At 40.3% G+C, this 24,879-nt stretch overlaps 1 protein-coding gene across 1 annotated transcript in view; it reads left to right on the top strand.

Annotated features, from left to right (window-relative positions):
• SLC9A2 (solute carrier family 9 member A2) overlaps positions 1 to 24,879 on the top strand; it is a gene marked incomplete at both ends in the record, with an annotated part of 79,342 nt that overhangs the window by 46,149 nt on the left and 8,314 nt on the right. Inside the window, 5 exons of the mRNA XM_084234676.1 lie at positions 4,065 to 4,282; positions 4,766 to 4,968; positions 18,221 to 18,310; positions 18,827 to 18,897; positions 24,558 to 24,719. Of these exons, the coding sequence (XP_084090802.1) occupies positions 4,065 to 4,282; positions 4,766 to 4,968; positions 18,221 to 18,310; positions 18,827 to 18,897; positions 24,558 to 24,719 (744 nt within the window). The remainder of the gene's footprint in view (positions 1 to 4,064; positions 4,283 to 4,765; positions 4,969 to 18,220; positions 18,311 to 18,826; positions 18,898 to 24,557; positions 24,720 to 24,879) is intronic.

The following is a 24,879-nucleotide window of genomic DNA, read 5'->3' as shown; positions in this document are numbered from 1 at the left end:
TTTTTCTCCCTAAAGACTCTGTTGAGATAGTATTATCTTGCCTGAATTTTTTCTATGCTGTATTTAGAATGCTCAATTGCTGGTGAATGTAAAAACCACTAATTATAGTTCTTTAGCTTCTCCATCTCTAAATTGGTGACAATCACCATACATTTATGTTAAAATGTAATGTGAGGCAAGATAATAACAAGGCAGACTGCACCAGTGAATTCTATACATACTTACTTACCTCCATGTGGTCCCACAGAATGAAGCCTAACACCTGTCAAAACATGAACATGTTTTGGGATGTTATATGTGTCAGGTGCTGCAATAGATTTTTTTTTTGTTAGTTTTTTTTATAGAGGCATGCTTTATTTATTTGTTTTTATTTGTTTGCTGGTTTGTTTGTTTGTTTTGTTTATACATGCACTGCGTACAGTCAGAAGCGCAGGAGGGTGAGAGAATTCACCAGAGCCAGAGCGGGGAGCAGAGCAGGCAGAAGGACCGAAGTACACTGCTGAGGGGAGCAGCGGGCGGCAGGAGAGGTCTACGCGCCATGTGGGACCCTCCTCCGGAGCCGGGGAGCAGCCGGGGATCGAACCGGCACCGCAGAGGCCGCGGGCAGCTTCGCAACCCAGCGCTCAACCTCTGCGCCACCAGGGAGGCCCGCTGCAATAGATTTTGAAAACAAAATGACAAACCTTTGTAGGAAACAAATGAACCCCAACCTCTGGGTTTGTGCCCTTCCAAATCTGTCTTCCATGTGTCTTCAGATTTCTCTTTCAGAAATGCTAATCTGATCACGTCACACAACCGTCCTATGAACAGTTTATCCATGTAATTATTGATCCAAAACATATTAATGAAACACCATGCTAAATATTGATGACACCTTTTTTTTCTTCATAAAGCTTCCAGTTGGGTTGAGGAGAAAAGCATTCATTATACGATGATAGATATAATCTTTCATTTCCCCTCTAGCCTGCAGTATAAAGTTTAAACTCCTAAGCACAACAGTTCAATTTTTCATGATCTGGCACCTAACTTATTTCACCCCCATCTCTTAACATTTTCCTCCCTTGTCCTCTTCTCCTCCGCTAAGAACCATTCTGCAGTTTCCTGAATATGCTAGTCTGTGCACTTCTTTCATGCCTTTGCAAATGCCATCTTCTTTCCTTTGAAATACTTCCCTCTTCCTCCAGCTTGGTGAACTCTCAGCCTTGAACACTTAGCTCAGATGACTCCTCTTTTATGGCACAAGCAGAAGTTTCCTTTCCAGCACTCCAATTCCCTCTTTATAGCCCTGGCAGCAGGGTGTTCCAGTCACCTGACCCTGGCTGCCTCTGCTCTCACAATGACAACTCTTGAAGATAGAAATTGCATCTTCTTTGCTTTTATCTTCCTAGACTTCAGCACAGAACTTGACCCAGAGTAGATGCTAAGGAAATGCTGGGTGATATTATATTGTTATTCATTATCATTAACTAAATATAATGATCAGGAAAGATATCCTTGTGTGGAAGGTAGGAAAAGATGATTCAATGACATGAGCTAATCCAAGCCAAGGTCATATTGGGAATACTAAAGGCCAGTAGTTTTATGATGAAAGGAGCTTGGAGTTCAGAAATTTATCTAGAATTTTCTAAAATGCAATGAAACTATTTTGGTTATTATTAGGTTACTACTTAGGTTATTATTTTGGTGTGGATTTAATCCCATCGATGTCTAGCCCACACCACTCCCCAGCTCTAAATGACAAAAGGCACTTTGTCAATGCAGATAGGTTTGGGTCTTGAGATGGTGAGATGACACTGGATTAGTTGGGTGGGACTGATGTAATCACAGGTATTCTAGGAAAGATAAGCAGGAGGGTCAGCCTTAGAAAAGGAGATATGACCAGGGAGGACAGGTCAGATGATGCAACCACAAGCCAACACATGCAGACAGCCTCTAAAACTAGAAAAAAGTAAGAGACAGATTTCCCCTGTAGCCTCCAGCAGGAACCCAACCCTGCCAACACCTTCATTTCAGCTCAGTGAAAGTGATTTTTACGTTTTGTCCTCTGGAAGTGTCAGGTGACACATTTGTGCTGTTATAGGCCTCCACATTCTTGGTAATTTCTTACAGTAACCATAAGTAATTAAAGGATGAGCAAGGGCTTGTCAGTGAGGAAGACCTCTCTCTCTGCCATCAGAGAAAATAGACTCTCTGAGAGCTTGGAAAGAATGAAGGGTAAGTTTAACAGTGCTGGCTGTGAGTCAGACTACCTGGGTAAAAATCCTGGCAACAACATTTATTAGCAATGTATCTTAAGTCAGGGGACTTCTGTTTGCCTTTGTTCTCTCATCTGTAAAATAAGAAAGATAATAGTACTTGCCTCAGAGGCTTATTATGAGATTTAACTGACATAATCTATATAAAGTGTTTGCAAATACCTGATGCAGAGTAGGGGTGTTATAAACTCCAACTATTATTGTGTAAGCCCTCAGCTATTCAAAGGCTGTGCTATGTATTTGTAGCTGCTGCATTTTATTAGCTCGTTTAATAAGGCACTCCCATGTGAAACCACATGAATTAAGCAAGTGCAAATTAAAAGAAAATACCCACTCATTCTGTGAACAGTGACACTGACTAAATTGATGTCTTGGTCTTGGTGGGGTCCTTGTTATGTTCTAATAGGAGGCATAAAAGTAAATGTACATGTTTTCGGTATAACAAGCAGGTCTGTTACTTACAATGACATATGTTCATGGTCTCCTGTTGGGGTTTTAACTTGGATGGACCTTGGCTTGCATTCTCCTAACTATGCCTGTGATCCCCAAGGAGGGTTTCCATAAGAAATAACTTTATGTGTAGAGGTGGAGTGCTTGGAGAGTCCTTTTAGCCAGAGAGTTGTGAGAATGTGGAGAATTTCATATATCAACCAGCAGTTGGTTCATGGCATGACTGTCATTCTTTGAAAGATGGGTGACTCCTTCCAATTTTCTCAATCTGTTTCATTTTCCAGTGTCTTTTGGTAATGAAGTCCTTTATAAGAACTGTGTCTCTTTAGATGGAATCTAGTGTGAGCTATCACCAGCTCAGACTAGATTTCCCTTGTGGGTGACATTTGAGTTGGTCAGGAGGAGTGTTCCAGTTGGAGATGAATGGGTATGTACAGTGAAGAAAGAAGATCGCAAAAAGCAGACACTTCAGGAAATTATAGACAGTGGATTATGGTGTGTGCCTGATAGAGAGAAGGAGAGAGGTGACACTGGAATTGTCCCCTGAGGGAAGAGTGTGGAGAGTTGGACATGTGGCTTAGGATGTGGACTTGATCCTAGAGCCTTCTTACCAGAGTATGCTGAGGTGCTGTGGTAAATGAATATGTGGGGAGGGAAAATAAAGAGCTCTGTGGTCCCAGAATCTTGGAAATGCTGAGAAAAATAAACAAGAATGTCTTTCCTTTGTCAATAGTCAGAGCCTGTAACTAATTATAACTTTCTCACAAGTGCATACAGCAAAAAGGTAGAAGTGAGAAACAGATCCAAGGTATTGGGATGAGAAAGGATAAATGGATCCAAAAGATATATTCAGCATGAGGGATCAGAAACAACAGGTGGCCAATTTTAGGGTGAAGCAGGGTACCGAAGTGGTGTGGCAGAGAAATCCAATGTGACCACAGTTTCAACTTGAGTATCTTAGGCAATGACCTTGCATTTTAGGCAATAGAGGAATAGAGAAGGTGGAGCTGGTTTTATAGGAAGATAATAGGTTTTGAATTTATTATGGACTGGTTTTATTTGTGCAGCTGGCAGGACAGCTGATGATGCCAATGTTCACAGACCTTTGAGAATGTAGATGTGGGGTAAGAAGAGCATGGGGTTGAAAAAGCTGGATGGAGCTGCATCGTTCAAACCCTGGGTATCGATGAAGAACTTCAGAGATAGCAGGGTTGTCAAGGATACAAATCACATCCACATAAAAGTCAATCAATAATCTCATGGGCAGAGAAAGAGTCATAATTTAGCTCTTAAGTGCTGACTCATGTTCTGATAAGGATCATTCTCGAATTTAAACAGAAGCTCTGTCTCTTCTTGCAGAATCACTGCTTGTGCGATGACAATGAATAAGTATGTGGAGGAAAATGTGTCCCAGAAATCCTACACAACCATCAAGTACTTCATGAAGATGCTGAGCAGTGTCAGTGAGACCCTGATCTTCATCTTCATGGGTGTGTCCACTGTTGGGAAGAACCACGAGTGGAACTGGGCCTTCGTCTGCTTCACACTGGCCTTCTGTCTGATCTGGAGAGCACTGGGTAATGAGTGCTTGTTTCCTAAATGAACACTCAGGGCACACTCAAAGAATGAGGCTTTTTTTTTTTTTTGCCTCTGCCCTTTGCTTTTGCTGCCACTTCATCTTGGTTTTCTTCATCTTCCTCACCTCCTCCCTCTTCTTCTTCCTCTGCCTGCTTCTCCATCTCTTCCTTTTTCCCTCATCTTCTTCCTCTTTTTCTCTCTTCTCTTCCTGCTTCCTTATATATTTCCCCCAAGTAACTTCATGCTTTTGCTATGATCAAGCTAACCTCCCTTAGCCTCACAAATTCCACATTTTCACCCACTGTCCTGGAACAAGGACCCACGGGCCTGCTAGCATTGATGAGGCAGAGAATAAAAGGACAAAGTCACAGGGCACCATCTGTAAATGCCACACCCTGTCACGGAAACATAGAACAAGGCTTCGTATTTTCACGTTCTGGCCTCACACAGTGTGTTTCCTTTGGTTTTATTTTTCTTCTCAGGTGTCTTTGTCCTGACTCAAGTTATTAACTGGTTCCGGACCATTCCCCTGACCTTTAAGGATCAATTCATCATTGCTTATGGAGGGCTCCGAGGTGCCATCTGCTTTGCACTAGTGTTTTTACTTCCTGCTGCTGTGTTCCCTCGGAAAAAGCTGTTCATTACAGCTGCAATCGTTGTTATATTCTTTACTGTCTTCATCCTGGTGAGTAGAGTTCTTTCTCCTAGCAGAGTCTCTCCCTTTACCAAGAGAAATAAGATCTTTCAGACGATCTTAGTAAACTCGTTTTATAGGATGCAAAGTGGCAGAGGTGTTGGAACTCAGGTACTCATAATACTAGGGAAAATGACATTTCCTCATGTCCCTGGATTGTTCAAAGGATGAAGAGAGTCCAATTTAGTCACTTGACCTACGCAGAGGATTTATTATTTAAGGAAACTCAGCTAAGGAATCTAAGCTTACTACTGGAAACTTATGAACTGTGCTTGCTAATCCTTGGTATTTGTCTTACTCTCCGACAATGTGCCCAGTAAATGCTAGTTGTGTGATGACCTTCCAACACCTATTTGACATGAGTCAACTGCTTAGCAGTGTGCACCTTGAAACAGTGGGGTGGATGAATATGTATTTGATATCAGGAGGCAGAGGTAGAGTAGGAAGAACATGGGTCACTGTCAAGATCCTAACTTTGCATGTTAATCAATCTCGTCAAGTTAACAAGTCACCCTTTAGGAGACTAGATTTTGTGGATATTCATTTAGTAGTAGGTACCGAGTACCTGCTGTGTGGCAGACAGTAGTCTAGGGTACTTAGTAGTCTGTGAGTGAACAAAATACACAGAAATATCCCTGTCCCTTGATCCTTACATTGCAAGGGGTGATGACAGACACTAGACAGTAAACATAATAAGTAAGTAAACTATAGGATGTATTAGAAGGAGAAAGATGCTATAAAATAAGACATAGGGGTCAGGCATGGTGATAGTGGAGCCGTGAGGGGATGACTATAACTCTAATAGAATTGTCATGGAAGACAACTACAGGTCTTGAGCAAAGGCATGCAGGAGGTGAAGGAATTAGCTAAGCCTAAGAATATTCCAGGTAAATGGAAGTAAAAGGCAAAGATCTGAGGGCTGTGGGCATTTGGCCATTGTGGCTGGAGGCGGGTGGAGTGTGCGACAGAGAAGGAGAATGAGGTGTGAGAGATTTTGGAGTGCTGGGTTATGTAAGGCCAGGCAACAGTGCCAGGATGTTGGCTCCTCTCCCAGCGAAATGGAAACCATCGGAAGGTTTTGTGCAGAAGCATGGTTTGTTTTGACTTACTTTGTAAAAGAATCCCCCTGGTCACTGTGAGAATAGACTGTTAGGAGGAAAGGTTAGTGATGGGAAATGCAGTGTGAGACAGATGCAGCCCTTGGACAGGGCCAGGGTGGTGAGTGTGGACTGTAGCAGGGGTGCAATCCCAGAATACATTCTGAAGGTGGGTCCTGCAGGATTCTCTGTGGGGTGTAGAGGAAAGATGAGCCATGAAGCTCCAGTGCTTTGGGTCTGAGAGTCTAGAAGGATGGAATTGCCTTCTACTGAGAAGGGGAAAGCTATGGAGACTGGTAGCCTAGCCATTAGCATGCTGAGTTAGGAATGGCTGGTAGATCTGCACATGCAGATGATGAAAAGGCAGTGTGGTGAGACTGGAGTTCATTCTGTGGCAGGTGCTATTACTTGAAGCTTTGAAACTGGAAGTGGGATGTGATTACCAAGGGATTGAAAATATATACTTAGGAGTCCAAAGAAGAGGACCAGGAACTGGGCTCTGGGGTGGCCCAATTTGAACTCAACGTGGAGCCAAGGAAGGCAGCCAAAGGAGACTGAGGACAAGTGATAAATGACAAAGGAAGAAAACCAGACGTTCTGCTTTATTTAGTTAAATTTTTTTTAACAGCTAGTCATAGAACGCTTTCATAGTATCTGACTCAGGTCTAAGCACCCTTCATATTAACTCATTTAATTCTCACATCAATTCCATTTCATGAAACTCTAGAAGGAGTCATTGCTCTTGTTCCCATTTCATAGATTAGAAAGTAGAGGCACTAAGACAGGTTGATTCTTTTCCCCAAGTTCATGCAGTGAGTAAAGGTGAAGCAGGAATCACCACCAGTTCGGTCTTAATTCTAAATAATTTGCAGGCAGCTTGCCTGCTGTGTAGTAAGTGCTCAGTATTGTAATTCATTGTCATTCTCCCCCTTTATCTGGTCCTTTCTCAAAAAGCAGGTCATGCTTCATTCATTAACATTTCCCTACTCTGGGGGCAGTGGGCTGAGCTGTCCGGGCAGTCCTGAAGAAGGGTGTTTACTTGGAAGGCCCTATGCAAATTCAGAGATGACCCCTTTATGATATTGCCTTTGTCATCAGCACTTTATAAAGCCAGTGCCTTTCAGTGATGGTGCATGGTGTCATGCACTACATACTGTCTCCTTTCATCCTCAAAACAAATGCAGGAAAGAGACAAATGCTCAAAGAGAAGAAAGTAGACCAAGCAGGGTCACACATTGGTAAATGACAAGTGCTGGAGTTGAGCCAGGGTCTCTCTGACTCACAGATGAGTTCAGAACTATTGAGTTTAATTGACTTCTCTACAGGAAGACATTATTAGCCTGTTCATTGGAAGGGTTTGTTATTTCATTTTGAGCCAGAATGGAGGCATTGAAAGTAGGCTAGCTTTGAATTTGTACTAGATTGGGAAGGTAATAGAGTTGCACAAATATGTGTGCCTTGTTAAAAATATCAATTGTCTTTAAGTCTACTTATAACAGTTTCAAAAAAAAAATTGTCTCGAAAAGGCAAGCTAATTTTATTTGCCTGAATGTTATGATTGGTGTGCTTACTAATGCTACTTGATAATCATAAAGAACCTTAGAACATTAACATACAAACACACACACAAAACTAGAGCAGTACTCATAATTACAGTTATACGTCTTTAAAATTTGAGGAAAAACTATATTTTTAAAAGTTTTTTAATAGTTTCAGTTATAGTTGTACATACCAGTTTGGTTTAAATATGCCATGTTGGTTTGAGCCCTCTTGTATTTCAGGAGACACCTAGATGAAGAGGAGAAACAATTACCTGTCATCAAATTTTCACTGTGGTGTTTACACCATCCTTATAGCAAATCATCCAATGTGCTATTCTCACATTTTGCCTGAGGTGAAAGTCTGAAGTCAATGCATTTTGCTGGAACATTTGCATCTCTCAGGAGCATCCTTGGGGGGCAAACTGCTTGAGGGGAACAGTCAGGCAAGGGGTGAGGGACTCACTCCCTCTTCCCAGGCCTGCTGCTCTGTCTTCACTACCCATAGCCAGTTCTGCCAAGGCATAGCCAATGTCTGAACTCTCCTCCAAGCTCTCAGAACTTTCATTTGAGTATCAAATACAAAAATAGAACCATGTCAGTCGAGTACAGCTAGGAACTAGGTCATTTGAAGATGAAGATGTCAGCACATTATCTACACAAGTGCTTCTCAAATATCCAGAGAGCAAAGCCAGCCCTGCTCTCATCATGGAAGCACACATTTGTAAAATACAATGTAAATGACTTAGTAAAAAGAAATACAAATGCAAGTTCAAATATTTTAGTTATTAGAGTCAACAAACAAAATTACATTTCTGTAATCAAAACAAGCATAATATAAGAAAAAAGGAAAGAACTCTAAGAATGTATACTATTACTCATTAACTGTGTGTGTGTAGGTAATTAATATAGAGCATCATTGTTATAAACAATATTTTGGCATTTTGGAATCATAACTAAAAGATTTAAGTGAATTTTTGATTCCCCATACTCAAAGTCTATGCATCCACTTTTGAGTGGATACCATGTACATCAATTGTAAATCTTGATTAACAAAGTTTTTAATGTAAAAAATTTAAAACAACAGAGACGACAAACAAAATACATATAGCAGCTCTGTTTGGTATTATAAACACACCAAATTGATCTTTCAATGATGGAGGTAATTAGGGGTCCAGTATTTGGAGTCTTTGAGTATACCCCATGGACAGCCTTCTCTTCTGATTAGCTTTAAGGATAGACTAGGCAAGCTCATTGGGATGCTGTGGGAGAAAGAAATTGCTGAAGTTGGAACCTACAACTGACTGCCTTGTTGCTGCCCCACTGTAGGGTGCAGATGGGTGACCCCAAGTGACAGTTTGGTGCCTTGATTCTGGCCCCTTTCTCTCTGTCCTGCTTGCTGGGCCACCCTGGCTCTTAGAAACTATGAACACACACCACACACACGTACACCTGGAAATATGTACACACTCCCTTCGGAAAGGATCTTTTTCTAGAATACATCAATAATTATGGAACTTGGAGAAAGAAGCCTGGCAGAAGATACTTTAATGGGTTATAATCACAGGAGATGTAATTAATTAAAACCTACAGAAACCATTTTGCCTTCTGAATAAGAGCTATGCATTCCTCTTCAAATGACCACTTTTATGTGGATGGATGTATCATTAAACTTTAAAATGCCTTACCCCTTATGTTAATTTTTTTATGATGAGCTTTTCCATCCTGGATCTGCTGAATAAGCACTATCTTCTAAAATAAAGTTCATGTGACATATGATATTATTTGATACCAAGATTTATAATGAGAATTTTAACATTTGGATTGTGTTGATAATTAGACAAAGTAACCTCCTTATGAGGTTCATTAACATGTAACAATACAGTCCTCCTTGTGGACAATCGAATGAGTAAACAATTCTGATTTAATGGCTGAATAAATTTGTTTTCTTTAAATAAGATTGGTAATGTTATATAAAACCTAAGCTGTCTCTTGTTTTAAAATTTTATTCAAGAGTGGTGGGGAGGTGAAGTCACATCATAGAGAGCACAGCTGTCTGGGTTGCTACGCTGGCCCTGCTCCTGCAGCCATGGTGAACCCAGTTTACTAACAGATACAGATCATGATACTTTCCTGCCAGGCAATCAAGAGGAGATATTTATGTAAGCACAAAACCTCATACAAGGTGCTAGCATGGTGATTTACTATATATATTTTTTAAGATTTATTTTTATTTATGCATACAAAATTGGGATGAAGGCCAGAGGTGTGGGGGTTTAGAGGATTCACCAGAGACAAAGCTGGGAGCAGAACAGGTGGATCCCTACATTGCTGAGGGGAGCAGCAGGAGAAACAGGAGAGGTCTGCTGCGCCATATGAGTCAGTTCCTCACCGAGGATTGAACTCAGTCCCCAGTGGCTGGAGATAGTTTCACAGCGCTGAGACGTTAGCCCCTGTGCCACCAGGGAGGCCTGATTTGCTGTATTTTAATCATAATGTTAATTAAGAATATAATATAAGAAAGAAAAACATTTTTCATATACTTTGAAAGGCAAAATGATTAGAGTACAATAATTACTTAATTGATTCCTGTAATCAGATAGCAGATTCTTAGAATTCTGGAAATTCATTCAACAGTCATCTGGAAGTCCATCAAGTCCATCATAAAGTAAAATGGACTGGAATTCAGGAGATGGCAATCTCTTTTTGCCTCCCTTGCAGATTAGTGTTGGATTCTACTGTGAGTTATGAACTATGAATTCTGGGATTTTACCTTACTCTCAAGTTAGTGAGTGAGCCTGTTAAGTTTTCAGATACTGGCAGAAGATACCTGGTTCCTGGGTCATAGACAAAGGACTTTATTATTCTTGGGAAAAGTGGTGGCCAAAGACTCTTGTTGGGTTTGTGTAGTGTTCCAAATCCCAAGTCCCCTGGGGCTGGCATGTTCACACCTGTAGTGGGCTGCATTACAGGAGAGAGACACTGAGCATGAGGGTCTATCACTCTTTGTCTGGAAGTGACATTACCTCATCTCTCAAGGTTCCTCATTGAGAACACAGCCCTGAGAAATAACCTGGGTAAAAGTGGTCAAAGTCTTGCATTTTTATTCCCCCTGGAAGACTGTGCAGGGACACTTGAAATCTGTGGGGGGTGATCTTTCCCAATAATCAAATACACCTCTACTGACTTAGCCCTTCAATCTGAAATGATGCTACTGACTATTTTAGTCATTATTCTTATCATTTTTTAAAGATTTATTTATCCATGCATACAAGAGCTGGGGTACAGGCCAGAGGTGCAGGGTGGGGGGGCGAAGGGGGGGTGAGAGGATTCACCGAAGGCAGAGCGGGGAACAGAACAGGCAGACAGACTGAAGAATACTGCTGAGGGGAGCAGCAGGCGAGACAGGAGAGGTCTGCTGGGCCATGTGGGTTGCTCTCTGGCTGGCTGGGGATTGAACTCATGCAGCAGAGGCCGTGGACAGCCTCATAGTTTGCGTCCCAACCCCCTGTGCCTCCTGGGAGACCCTATTCTCATCATTCTGAGGACCCTTGAATGTGTTTTAATTTGTTAAATAAATGGTCATATATAGGGCCTCCTGGGTGGCACAAGGGGTTAAGGCTCAGCACTATGAAGCTTTCTCCAGGCACTGCAGCACAAGTGCGATCCCTGGCCAGGGAGCTAACCTATATGGCACAGCAGACCTCTTCAGTCTCACCTGCTGCTCCCCTGTGCAGTGTATTTCAGTCCATCTGCCTGTTCTGCTCCCCACTCTGTCTCTGGTGAGACCTCTCACACCTCCCCCACCTCCGGCCTACACCCCAGTTCTTGTATGCATAAATAAATAAAAATAAATCTTAAAAATGTGGTTGTGTGTTATATACATGTATATATGCACACATAGTGGATATATGTATATATATAAATATACACCCACAGATACAGTGCAATACTGATAAATTCCTGTATTTGATTAGTATATACCATTCATCTGTAGAGTTTTATGGAATTAAGAAAAATTAATTTTGCTCCTACAATGGAAAGAGCTCAATGGTCAGGATTTTTTCAATATGGAAAAATGTAAGTGAATTAAGTTAAGAGATACGCAAAAAGTCAGTAGACAGTAATTCTAAGGATTTTTGACTAAGCACCTCTTCAAAGGGAGATACTATTTAATTCAATAGCTAGGCAAAGGTGAAGTATTTGTAGGGTAGGAAATTAGGTGTTTGGTTTGGGACAGTTACATTTGCCTGTTGGACATTCAAGTGGAGATGTTAGATTAGCAGTTACAAATGTACACACACAAACACACACATATCAGGAATTTATGGCAGAAGCCAGAGCTGGAGATATAATGAAATTTAGGACTCATCAGTATGGAGACGGTTTTTAAAGCAGAGCCTGGAAGACACTCTTCAGGCAGTGGCTGCAGTTAAAGTATATGTAAGCAAGCATCTGGGAAAGGAATTCTGAAGCTTTCCAACATCTGGAAGTTCAGAAAATGTCAAGGAATCAGCCTAGGGGACTGAAAATAGGAGCAAGTGAGAGACTCTCAGGAGGCGCTTATCCACAAATCTAGTGAAGAGTGAATTCAGGAAAGAGAGGGTGCTCTCAACTGTGACACAGGTGACTGTCAGATCAGGTGAGGTGGGAGAGAGAAGGGACTGCTGGCTGCAGGCATTTCGTGCAGAGTTGTCCTCCTCACTGGAGCTCTTGAGGTCAGAGGGTAAGGAGGAAACCCAGCTGGTTGAATTCCAGAGAGAAGGATAAGAGAGAAATTGAAGTCAGGAGATACAGGCACCTCTGCTGAGATCTAGTGAGAAAAAGGGGCCATAGCCAGAGAAGCTTGTGCCAAAGAAGGGCTTGTGTTTCTGCTTTTCAAAGCTGGGGGCCATAGCTGTGTCTCTGAATCCTGGGGGTGCGGTAGAGAGAGAAACGTCGATGAGGTGATGGAGAGAAAGACAGGGCTAAGGGAAGAAACAGACGCGGGACAACTGATCACTGTGCATCTGACAAGTCCCAAGAGACAGATAAACTGAAGGTAGGAAGACTGGAGTGAAGAGCACGAACTCCCCTGTGGAAGCTCATGGGTCTCGTCCCATTCACCCAATTCTGAAAGAAAAACCAAGGTACCACTGGCACTTAGGACCTAGTTTTTCACATGAGAAAGGTCTGTTATTGAATAACATAACAATGATAGTGATGTTTTTAATAAATGAGAAAAGACTTTCTTCAAGCTCTTCTGGAATTTGATAAATCTGCAAAGAAATGTAAAACTGGTTCCCCATCCCCTCCCTCTTTATTTTTTTTCCAAATGGATTTAAAAAATCAAATGAAGAAATCATTATCTCCAAAGAACAAAACAAAAAAGTGCTCATTATTTAATCTGAGAGCAGTGACTTTTTCTCCCTCACATTACTGGGAGCGGAAGGGTGAACAGGAAGCTCAAGACGGAGCAACCTCACCTGGTTGTCATTCCACCTGGACTGGCAGTTCAGTGATTCCCTTCCAGTAAACCGGCTCGGAGGTGTTATTTATTTTGGCAGTGCCAAATGAATGGGTGAGAATTTAACTTCTACTTTGCAAGTATGTTTTTCAGTGGTTTGATGGAAAACTAGGGACTTCTTTATTCTTTTAACCTATGTGGAGAACAAGCTGTTTTCCTTTAAATATTTATCAGGTTGCTCCCTAAGTGATCTAAATTAGGAATTTTCCAATGTAGTCAAATGAGGTACCTTCTCTAAGGCATTTTTTTCCCCTCCTCTCTCTGCCGCTGTTCTTTCTGTCCCTGTCTCTCTCTCTCTCTCTCTCTCTCTCTTTTATTTTTAAGATTTATTTATTTAGGGCCTCCCCAGTGGCACAGTGGTTGAGCGCTGGGTTGCGAAGCTGCCCGCAGCCTCTGTGGCGCCGGTTCGATCCCCAGCTGCTCCCCGGAGGAGGATCCCACATGGGCGCAGATCTCTCCTGCCGCCCGCTGCTCCCCTCAGCAGTGTACTTGGGTCTTACTGCCTGCTCTGCTCCCTGCTCTGGCTCTGGTGAGTTCTCTCACCCTCCTGTGCTTTTGACTGTACCACTGCTTGTATAAGTAAAATAAATAAATAAATATTTTTTTTAAAAAAAAATTATTTATTTATTTGTACAAGCACTGGGTACAGTCAGAAGCGCTGGAGTGTGAGAGAATTCACCAGAGCCAGAGGGGGAGCAGAACAGGCAGACTGACGAAGTACACTGCTGAGGGGAGCAGCAGGCGCGGCAGGAGGAGTGTGCGCGCCATGTGGGACCCTCACCAGTGGCCGGGGAACAGCCGGGGATGGAACCGGCACTGCAGAGGCTGCGGGCAGCTTCTCAGCTCAGCGCTCAACCACTGCGCCACCGGGGAGGCCCTGTCCCTGTCTCTCTTTATGTCTCTCTCTGGCTCTCATTTCTCTTTCCCTCTTCCCTAACCAAGACACAGGCTTCTAGACTATAACATCCAGTTTAGGGAACTTAATATGACATATACAAATCCCATTTATTCTACCTCCAAAACAGATGGATTGAGGAAAGAAAGATGGGAGGCAGAAGAAATAAGGCAGAATCTATAAAATAATTCCTATTGAACATGATATGAAAAGTGCAAATAATTTATTTTTTTAAAGATTTATTTATGAATACAGGAGCTGGGGTACAGGCCAGAGATGAGGGGGGTGGGGCGAGAGGATTCAGCAGAGACAGAGTGGGGAACGGAACAGGCAGACTAACTGAAATACACTGCTGAAGAGAGCAGCGGGTAAGACAGGAGAGGTCTGCTGCACCATGTGAGTTGCTCCCTGGCCCACTGCGGATCAAACTTGTGCTGCAGAGGCGGAGGATTGATTCATACTGCGGTGCTTAACCCCTTGCGCCACCAGGGGGCCCAAAAGTGCAAATAATTTAAAAGAGAGGTAATTATTATAAGGAATGGTTTAAACAAATACATATTTTAAAACAATGGTATTAGTGACCCACTACACATAATCAATATATTTTACTAATTATAAACTTAAATATGTTGTATTTTTAGAAACTTGGGCTAATCAGTTCTGGTTTTTCTTGTGACATTGCATTTACTTCTAGATTATCCATCTAGTGAAAGGAATCCACATAGGGATTGGGACATGCTGTGTCCTATCTTTATTTTGTGTTCTAAATTTACAAATAATACAAATAGTATTCAATAAATGAATACTGATAGGAAAAGAGCATGCCAAACAAGTGTCCTTGAATGCTTATATGATGGATTTTTAAAATACTTTGATTTTGTTGATTTGTTTTTTTCTGGAGCTGTTATTAAAATAGTGGCTTCATAGAGTCTAGAACTCAGTGAACTTACCCATCGCCATAAAGCACATTTCTACCTATTTTCATTTACATTATAGTTAAAAATTAGAGAATGTGTTCATTGGAAAACTCTTATTACCACCTATGTTATTTCAAAGTGACAGACTGAACTGCAAATAAAACACAAGGTATGTCTTTTACTAAATTTGGTCAAAAATCAGTTCACACTTAAGAAAGTTAAATCAAAAAATGCCCAAAGCTAGGTTGATGTAGCAAAGCAATTGGCCTTCTTTAAAAAAAAAAAAAAAGTGTATGTGTGTATCACACTTAGCTTATATTATCAAAAGCATTCTTAAAGATTTACAGACTTGCAGAGAGGTGAGATTAAATCAAATACATGGCAGAAAACATAATAAACATATCTGCCCCCTCCCCTCTGAGCCCCAGTATTCCTTGTATTCATGTATTCTTCATGCTGAGCAATGATGGTCATCTATCAACCCAGAAAAAAACTTGGAGTTTTTCCTTGACCCACCTTCATCCCCTCCTCCTCTGGCCTATTCTAGTGCCAGCATCACATAATCTTAATATGTTAGTTGTTTGTTTTATTGTCTATAAATTCCCCATCATTATTCTTTTCCTAAAATTTTCTGATTGCAGGCCTCCCCTGGTAGTGCAGTGGTTGAGCGCTGGGCTGCGAAGCTGCCCGCAGCCTCTGTAGCGCCGGTTCTATCCCCGGCTGCCAGGCAAGGGTCCCACATGGCATGGCAGGCCTCTCCTGCTGTGCCCACTGCTCCCCTCAGCAGTGTATTGCGTCAGTCTGCCTGTTCTGTTCCCCGCTCTGGCTCTGGTGAATTCTCTCACCCTCCCATGCTTCTGACTGTACCCAGTGCTTGTATAAATAAATAAATACATCTTTAAAAATAAAATAAAATAAAATAAAGTAAAATAAAATTTTCTGATTACATTTACTCTTCCAGAATAATTTAGAAGTACTCAAGTTCTGTTAAAAATTCTTTGGAATGTTATTGGAATTATATTGCATATACATTGAGATAAAATTGTCATCATAATATTGTTATGTAATCCCATCTAAAAACTGTATGTGTCCTTTCGAATGCAGATATTTTAAAGATTTTTATAGTTTTCTTTGTGAAAGTTCTGTGCATTTTATGATAGGACTATATAATATAGTGTATAGACATATAGAGTATATAACTGTATATTCTATATGTTATGTTAGTATATATATAATGTATATACATTATATATCTTATACTAGTACACAGTAGTATTATATATATTCTCTATGAATATATGGATAGTTTTCATTGCTATTGTGTAGATGTTTATTGTTTCTTTTAAAAATTAATATATGTGATTTGTGTATGTTGATTTTATATCTAGTTATTTTATTATTATCAAATGAAAAAGGATTATCTTAGATTTTTTTAAGATTTATTTATTTATGCATACAAGAGCTGGGGTGCAGGCCAGAGATGCAGGGGTTGAGAGGATTCACCAGAGACAGAGTGGGAACTCTGATTCCCCCTCTGCAAAGCTATCCCAAGCCCTATGCATATTACCCTCTTCCCCCTTTGCCTACTTTGTTGCTGTTTTTGTATAGAGAGTATAAGACTTCTCTGTATAAGTCACTCTACAGAACAGGCAGAATGACTGAAATACACTGCTGAGGGGAGCAGCGGGTGAGACAGGAGAGGTTTGCCTCACCATGTGGGTTTCTTCCTGGCCGGCCAGGGATCGAACTCGTGCTGCAGAGGCTGTGGATTGCTTCATAGTGTGGTGCTTTAACCCCTGGCGCCACCAGGGAGGTCCTATCTTAGATATTGAGGACAAAAAAGTAGAGCAACAAAAATCTTGTCGTTTCATTTTCATTATATATACTCTGACTTCTTTGTCTCCTATTACTGAGTAGAACATGCAAAACTGTGTCACTCAGCAAATTCAGAGTATCCTTGTGCTATTCCTGGTTCAAATTGAAATACTTTGAATATTTCATGATTAAGTCAGAGGTTCACTATAGATTTCTGGAAAATATTCTTTATCTTGTTAAGGAAAGTTTTTTCTCTTGCTAACTTTCTAAAAAGCTTATGGTTCCCTCCATTTCCCAAGTTTGCACTGAACATGCCCAAACCATCTCTGTGCCTTTTTTTTCCCTGTTGGTCTTTTGCTCAAATTTGATCTCTACTGAGATTTGCTTCCAAAATCTTTTTGTTTGTGGATTGGTTTGGTATTGTTTGTTAGCATGTTCTATCCACCAGATTTATATCTGCCAATGTTTTCGGGTTTTTTTGTTTTTTTACTGAGATGACATTGGTTTACAACACTATCTATGATTAGGGGAATAGGATCATTCTTCCTCACAGGCATGTTATCACGCCATACCCACCACTAGAGCACTCATAGTCCTCCACTAGGAACTCTGATTCCCCCTCTGCAAAGTTATCCCAAGCCCTATGCATATCACCCCCTTCCCCTTTTGCCTACTTTGTTGCTGTTTTTGTATAGAGAGTATAAAACTTCTCTGTGTAAGACTACAAAGTCCTAGAGCACAGGGGCCTCCCTGGTGGCACAAGGGGTTAAGCACCACACTGTGAAGCAATCCACAGCCTCTGCAGCATGAGCTCGATTCCTGGCCGGCCAGAGAGAGCAACCCACATGGCGCAGCAGACCTCTCCTGTCTCGCCTGCTGCTCCCCTCAGCAGTGTATTTCAGTCAATCTGCCTGTTCTGTTCCCCACTCTGTCTCTGGTAAATCCTTTCAACCCCTGTATCTCTGGCCTATACCCCAGTTCTTGTATGCATAAACAAATAAATCTTTAAAAGAAAGTCCTAGAGCTCAGGTTAACTCACCTTTGTGTCACTAATGCCCAAATCTCTGACATGTATGCCATACACGCAATTTAAATTGCTTTACTAAATGAACGAATGAAAGAATCATTGAAAAATTTTCTGTGGATAATACCATAAGTAAGTGGTTCTTCTGAAATTGTTAGTATTTTATCATGTCGTAAAATTGCGATCATTCTTTTTATATTTCTCAGGGTAACTTTGATTTCTTGTTGCTCATCCGTTTTGTTTCTGATGATAGGTATTAGGACACTGGCCTTTGAAAATATGCCAGCTATTGAAAAGGAAGGAAAAAAATAACAAAATGTTACATACAGTGCGTTAGGTCTTGGGAGGAGGAGATCTTTTGTTGACTATTAAACGTAGAAGAATAAGAGTTATTCTTGAATTTTTAATTTTATAATATAAGTGGGTTCATTATTTTTTTTTTCCTGTTCAGGGAATAACTATTCGACCACTGGTGGAGTTTCTTGATGTCAAGAGGTCCAATAAGAAGCAGCAAGCTGTCAGTGAAGAAATCCATTGTCGGGTAGGTGGTAATGTAGTGTAACAACTGAAGTGATGAAAGAAAAAAATGTTGGATTATAGTAAACAATTTGGCACCAACTTGCACATTTTCTGAAGACAAGGGAAGTGACAGAGGTGAAAGGGAGGGAGGGCTGAGAAAGGCATGAGTTGCGGATTTAAAAGGGACATGGCCCCTCAGTGGCTTCTCCAATTTATCCTGCTAAACTCTCACAGGATAAGAGGGACAGCGAATCCCTGCTAGTTAATTTTCTTCAAACTGAAAATGTTTTAACTTGAAAGTTGTTACTACATTTCATATTTTCCAAAATTATGAACAGATTTATGGAAAAAAAATAATCGGGGTTGCCCAGTGTGTATGTGACAAGTAGCATAAATTTGAAAATAAATTGTTGTATTTTTTTTTCAGTGAGATAAAGGCAAAAATATCAGAGGCTTTGAAATTTTGGCATGATATAAATAGTGTGGAAATTACTAATTTCAGGTACAAATTAATTTGCAGTCTGCTTTTTTCTCTTAGTTTTTTGATCATGTGAAGACTGGGATTGAAGATGTCTGTGGACATTGGGGTCACAACTTTTGGAGAGACAAGTAAGAAGCTCTGATGCCTTTAAATTCTGAAGTGGTTCTGGGATTTCTGGAAGCAGGGCATATTGACTTGTGTAACTTTTTGCAGTTGTAAATTGTTTCTGTGTTGTGCCAAAGTATGTCCTTAAAGATAAAGTTCAGCTATCACTGAAACCTGATATATTAGCATCTTTGATAATATAGAAGCTTACTTTTCTCTAAGGTACATAGCCAGAGATGGGCAATGTAAGTTCAATAGAAGTGTTCTGCTCCATTGCTTCCTTATGATGCAAGGACCCATCTGCCTTGTTAATTCCACTAAGAACATCCACTGTCAAAGTTGCCTCTCAGTGAAAAATGGCTGCTTCAGTATTAGCCATCACACACACATTCCAAGTTCCATGTTAGGAAGAAAGATAATGAAGACATAAAGGTGTGTACTAGCTTCCTCATAACCAAAGTTTCAGAAGCTTCTATACAATTCTTCCACATCCATGCCATGGCCTGGCCTGATATTGCCAGCGCTCAGTCACATGGGCATTTCTCACCATAAGGGAGGCAGAGGGAATGCAGTCTGTTTGGTTCAAAACTGAGAATTCTATTGCTATTTGTTTTATCACACATGCTGAAAGACTTTGTCAAATTCAGAGCTTCAAAACACCTGAAGAGGTAAATAGACTAAAAGAAATAAATTTGTTTAAAGATATACTGTTTTTAAAGAAAATATGAACTTTTAGAAATGCATATATCCATATTTACCTATTTTTACCCTTAAAGGCCCTATGGGAGATAATAAGATTTAGTACCTCTTTTCAAGAATCTTAGAGTAGTAGTGGAAGAAGCCAAGAAGCCAGGCAGAACTAGTCCATTATTTAATAGAAACTGAAAAACCGACTTATGAAACCATAAATAATATTAATTTTGACAGCAGGTTTGGGAATTGTGGGACGCAGGAGCCAGCTCACACTGCCTAATGGGAGCTGATCATCTGCTTCTCCTCCCAGACTCCACAGCCAGAGCCATCCACACTGGTGGCTTGAATCAGCCATAGTGGGAATGTGTCATGGAACTGACAATCCTACAAGCCCAGTGCAAACCTTTCCCAGCACATAATTGGTTAGGGAAGACTTTGGAAAGAAGCAGCATTTACTCTGGTCCCTGAAAACAGATGGGCAGGTTCTAGGCCAGTTTGGTAGATCCTGCTTGCCTTCTTGTGGCTTCTTTCCTAACTCACTAACAGATGCCCTCCCCTGACTGCTAATTTTCATGAAGTTGACCTCCTGCCAGCCTTATGTAGTTTAACATAAGGAAATTTTTAAGCACTTACTTTTGGCTCACATGTTCTGATGTGATATTGGACTACAAAAGGAATATAAGGCATAGACATGGGCTTTTAAAATTTTGCAATATAATAAAGGCAACAAAAGAGTTACATAGCATACCAACATGTGTGTGTGTGTGATATAATTAAGTAATAAAATGAATTAGAGATTTAAAGTGGAGAAAACCTTTACAAGTCTGGCCATACTGTTTATTTCTAGGAGTTCACCTTATTTTATAACTAAGGGCAAAATATTTTATTTGTATGAGAGAATAATTAATAAGCCACATGGGAGGCACAAAGTGATAAAAGAAAGCAAACCAAATCTTCATTGTAAAAATATGAAAAAAATGACCATTTAATGTGTCTACTTTTTTGGAGGCAGATCTAGCTTTGTGCTTTCATTACAGTGCTCCCTGATTTACATCCCTAGGACTTTCTAACAAAGACAGATACATGTCTATACCAAGGCAGTGATACAGAGTTTTCTCCCTCTTGTTCCCTTTTATTTATAACCACTTATAGCTATTTTCTACCCACTTTCTTCCTTTCAGCTCAACCACTTTTCTCCATCTTTCTAGAATCCTGTCAGCAGTCCCCGAAATGATGACTAAGAGAATAACACGGAACAGTTTGTTCTCTTTCAAAAGTAAATTTGAGCTAAAGCGTTATACCTTTTTCCTACCTCCCTAAAAGGGGAAAAAAATGGATCTGTGTAGATATGAAAATGAGGTCAGTAGGCCACAGGGCAATGTCAGATGAAAGAAAAATGGACCCTGTAATCTTGTGGATTTGGTCTGAACTCAGCAGAAGAAATGTCAGAAAAATCTGGCTAGATCCTTTCTTTCAAACAGACGCTATCTCTGGGGTACATGTGTCTGTTCCAGGGAAATAAGGCTGCCAGGCCAGTTGACTATAAATAATAAAAATGGCAGAACCAATGTTGATCCACCTAAAAGATAATATTGTTACACGCCCAGCATTTCTCTATGCAGTGCACTTAGTGTACACTTAATAATTTCACAGGCATTTGTATATTTCTGCACATGATGTTTACCAGGTAAATTTTAAATAATTTTCTAGATTGTCAAGTATACTATATGGTCCAAGTAGAACAGGAGAGTAGTTTTGGAGAGATTTGGTGCTAATACCAGCCAATTTTAAAATCACTTCTGCTGAAATCCCATCTCTGGTATGTACGAAATTGTTGATGTTACTAAAAATGACCTGAGAGTGAAGTGATTGTTTTAGTATGTTGGGTGTCTTTCTCTTGCCTCTGAAATCCTTATGCTGTAAACTTCTAGTCACCCTTCAGAGGCTTCTTGAGGTATTTGATCCTTTGACAATGAAATGAGAGGGTAATGTAGTAGGGAAGTCTTTCAAACTTGGCAAAAGGAGTATGTTGATGGTGAAAGAAACTACCTAAGTGCAGCTTGGTAGAGAAATAAGAGGTGTGGAAAGAAAGCAAAGAAAGAAAGTACACAATCCCTATGCTCAGTGGGCCCGATGTCATTGTCCTTAATGTTTATTTTTCCTTTTGCTGATTTCTAATGAAAAGCTAAAACAATAATAATAAAAGAAGTTTAAAAAATTTAAATAGGTGTTGTGTTAATGTTAGGAGTACTGCTTCAGTGACCCTAACATGAACAAAATAAACTTAGAAAAAAGTAGGTGCAGTCCTTAGTGTAGTGCACATCCAATAAAAAAGTACTTAAAGGATGACTCTTTAGTTGTCCATAGCCCCTTTGGCATTTAACACAAAGGACTAGCACCAAGGATGTGGGTTAACATTGTTTACTTTCATAGCACAGGTGCGCTTATAAACTACCTTAGGTTTATAGTGATCCCTGTAACACATTTCTCTCTCAACAAATATTTATTGCATGCACCTCAACAAATATTGTTGACATAATAATGTTGCATAATAAACCACCCCAATGCTTAGCTGCTCAAAATAGGACTTATTATTCAGATACATGAATCAAGAGGCTGAGGGTCAACTGTTCCAGACTGGTCTTGCTCATGCTTCAGTGGGTTGGCTGGTGGTCAGCTGATCCCAACTGATGGTGTTTGGTGTAACTGGGGGACTTCCCTCTGCTTCATGTGACAATCACCTTTGACCTGGGACTCATCAGTGAATTCTAATGGATCTTGTGGAAATACAAGAGGCAAGCTTCTGCTCCCATTATCATGTCTGCTTATATTCCATTGATCAAAGCAAGTAACATTGAGCCCAGTTTCAGGAAGGAAGTGACAACAGGTCACAAAGGCCTTGGTAGAAGGACATTGCCACGTAATATGGCAGAGAGTGTGGATGCACAGAGAAATCAGGACCAAATAATCCATTCTGCCATACATACTAAATAATGTACCAGGAAATGTTCTAGGTGCTGAGGATACAGAAAAATAAATTGTCTTCCAATATAGATCTTTCTAGTGCTAGGAGACAGAAAAGAAGATAAATCAGTAAGTTATTGAACACATTAGAAAATAAGGGCTATGAAGAAAAATATATAGAGAAAGTAAAATAAGAAGTGCTGGGAATGGCACACAACTAATGGGATGGATAGGAAAGTCTCTTTTGAGAAATTCTTCTCAAGGAAATACTTAAAGGAGGTCTGCAGACAAGCCATATAGGTATTTGGGGGAGCATTAAGTTTATAGCCTAGTGGTAGGAGCACAGCTAGAGCATTTCCAGGACAGGAAACATACAGGTTAGATGTGACCTGTGTAAAAGGAGCAAGTTGCTAAGGAGTGTAACACCAAGTTGGGTAGGGCCTGTAGGTCATTGTACTTTTCCCCAATTGAGATGCAGAGGGCTGTATAGTTTGAGAGATATTGAACAGGATCCTTTGCCTTCTGCATTGTGGATAAGTTGTAAGAATGCAGTGGTGGAAGCGGGGGAACAAATAGATGCCTGTGGCAAGATTCCATTAAGATGATCATGTTTTAGATGTGGGTGATAGCATTAGAAATGGTGAAAATGGTTGAATTTTGTATGTATTCTCATGGTGGAACATAACCAAAATTGCTAATAGAGAGAGTGGGGAGTATTAATTTGCTTCAGTTGCTATAACAGATTAGGGGTTTCAATAATATAAATTTATTTTCTCACAATTCTGGGAGCTAGAAGTCCAAGATCATTGTGTTGGTAGATCTGGTCACTTCTGAAAGTCATGAGGGAAAACTCTGTTCCAGGCCTCTCTGTTTGATTTGTAGAGGGCCTTCTTCCTGCCTTTTTGTATCCTCTTTCTTCCATACATGTATTTGTTCAAATTTCCTCTTGTTATATAGATACCAATCAGGCTGGATTTGTACTCACCCTGATAACCTCATTTTTACCTAATCACCTCTTGTAAAGGCCCCGTCTGTGGTCTGTTACATTCTGAGGTACTGGGGGCTAGGACTTCAACTTATGAATTTTTAGGGGGCTGCAGTTCAGTCTATAACTCCAAATATGAGAGGAGAAGAAACAAAGATAATACCATGATTTTTGGCCTGGTGGTGTTGTCTTTAACTACAGTGGAGAGAAGATCAGTTGAACTTGAGGTTCCTTTTAAACACCCAAGTGGAGATGTTGAGTAGGCAGCTAAAAATTCATTTCTGGGATTTGGCAGAGTATTTGGAGTATTTGTATCCTGGAGATACAAATTTTGGAGTTATTGGCATAGAAACATTATTTTAATTCACGAGATTCAGCAAGATAACCAAGGAGTGAGTGAAGGTGAAGAAGGAAAGACAAAAGACTGAGCCCTCAGGCATTCCTACACCAAGACATCAGAAAGAAGGGAAAGAACTGACAAAGAGGCTGAGAAGGAGAGAAACGGCATCTAGGTGGGTTGTGGTATCTTAGAAGAAAATGTTTTCAGCAGGAAGGTTCAGGAAGGGGAAGAAAAATAATTGGTGAGTAGATTTATATGTGGGGGGCATCATTGATGACCTTAATGAGAGTAATTTTTTGTTGGAAGCAGTAACCTGATTTGTCACTGTTCAAGAAAGAATCAGAGGAGAGGAATTGAAGACAGAGGATCATTAACAACACTTTCAAGTCATTTTGCTGGAAGGGGAATGAGAGAAATAGAAACTATAGAAATATATACATATATATTTTATAATTAGTGAGTATGAGCTGAATGTATGCCATGGTCTTATACAAATATATACCAATAAATGCCATGTATGTGTACCTTATATACACAAATATTCAGGGATGCAGATATAAAAGTATATGTAATGATCAGACTAGCTAAACACTTAGTCCATATTCCCTGAGAGTAGTCAAAATGAATTTATTGGTAAAAACCAGATTTTCTCTTAGTCAGTGTTGCTTTAATTAATTGAAGCTTTGCTTTTTCACTTCCAGGTTTAAGAAGTTTGATGACAAATACCTGCGGAAGCTTCTGATTCGGGAAAACCAACCCAAGTCAAGCATTGTGTCCTTATATAAAAAACTTGAAATAAAACATGCCATTGAGATGGCAGAGACTGGGCTGATAAGCACTGTCCCTTCTTTTGCATCTCTAAAGTAAGTACTGTTTTGCAAATAAAAGTTAACAATATTAAATCTGTCTTTATAATACTTTGAAATCAGCAATCATAACAAATTTGACCTCTGCCCTAGAGATATTCCTTGACATCTCACAACCGAAAAAGATCTTAGTTAATATGAAAATCTAGAGAGCTGC

Source organism: Talpa europaea, assembly GCF_964194135.1.
Source record: "Talpa europaea genome assembly, chromosome: 6".
In the NCBI taxonomy this organism is placed as follows: domain Eukaryota; kingdom Metazoa; phylum Chordata; class Mammalia; order Eulipotyphla; family Talpidae; genus Talpa; species Talpa europaea.
Note: the sequence above shows the minus strand (reverse complement) of the source record. Positions and strands in the feature narration are given on the sequence as shown.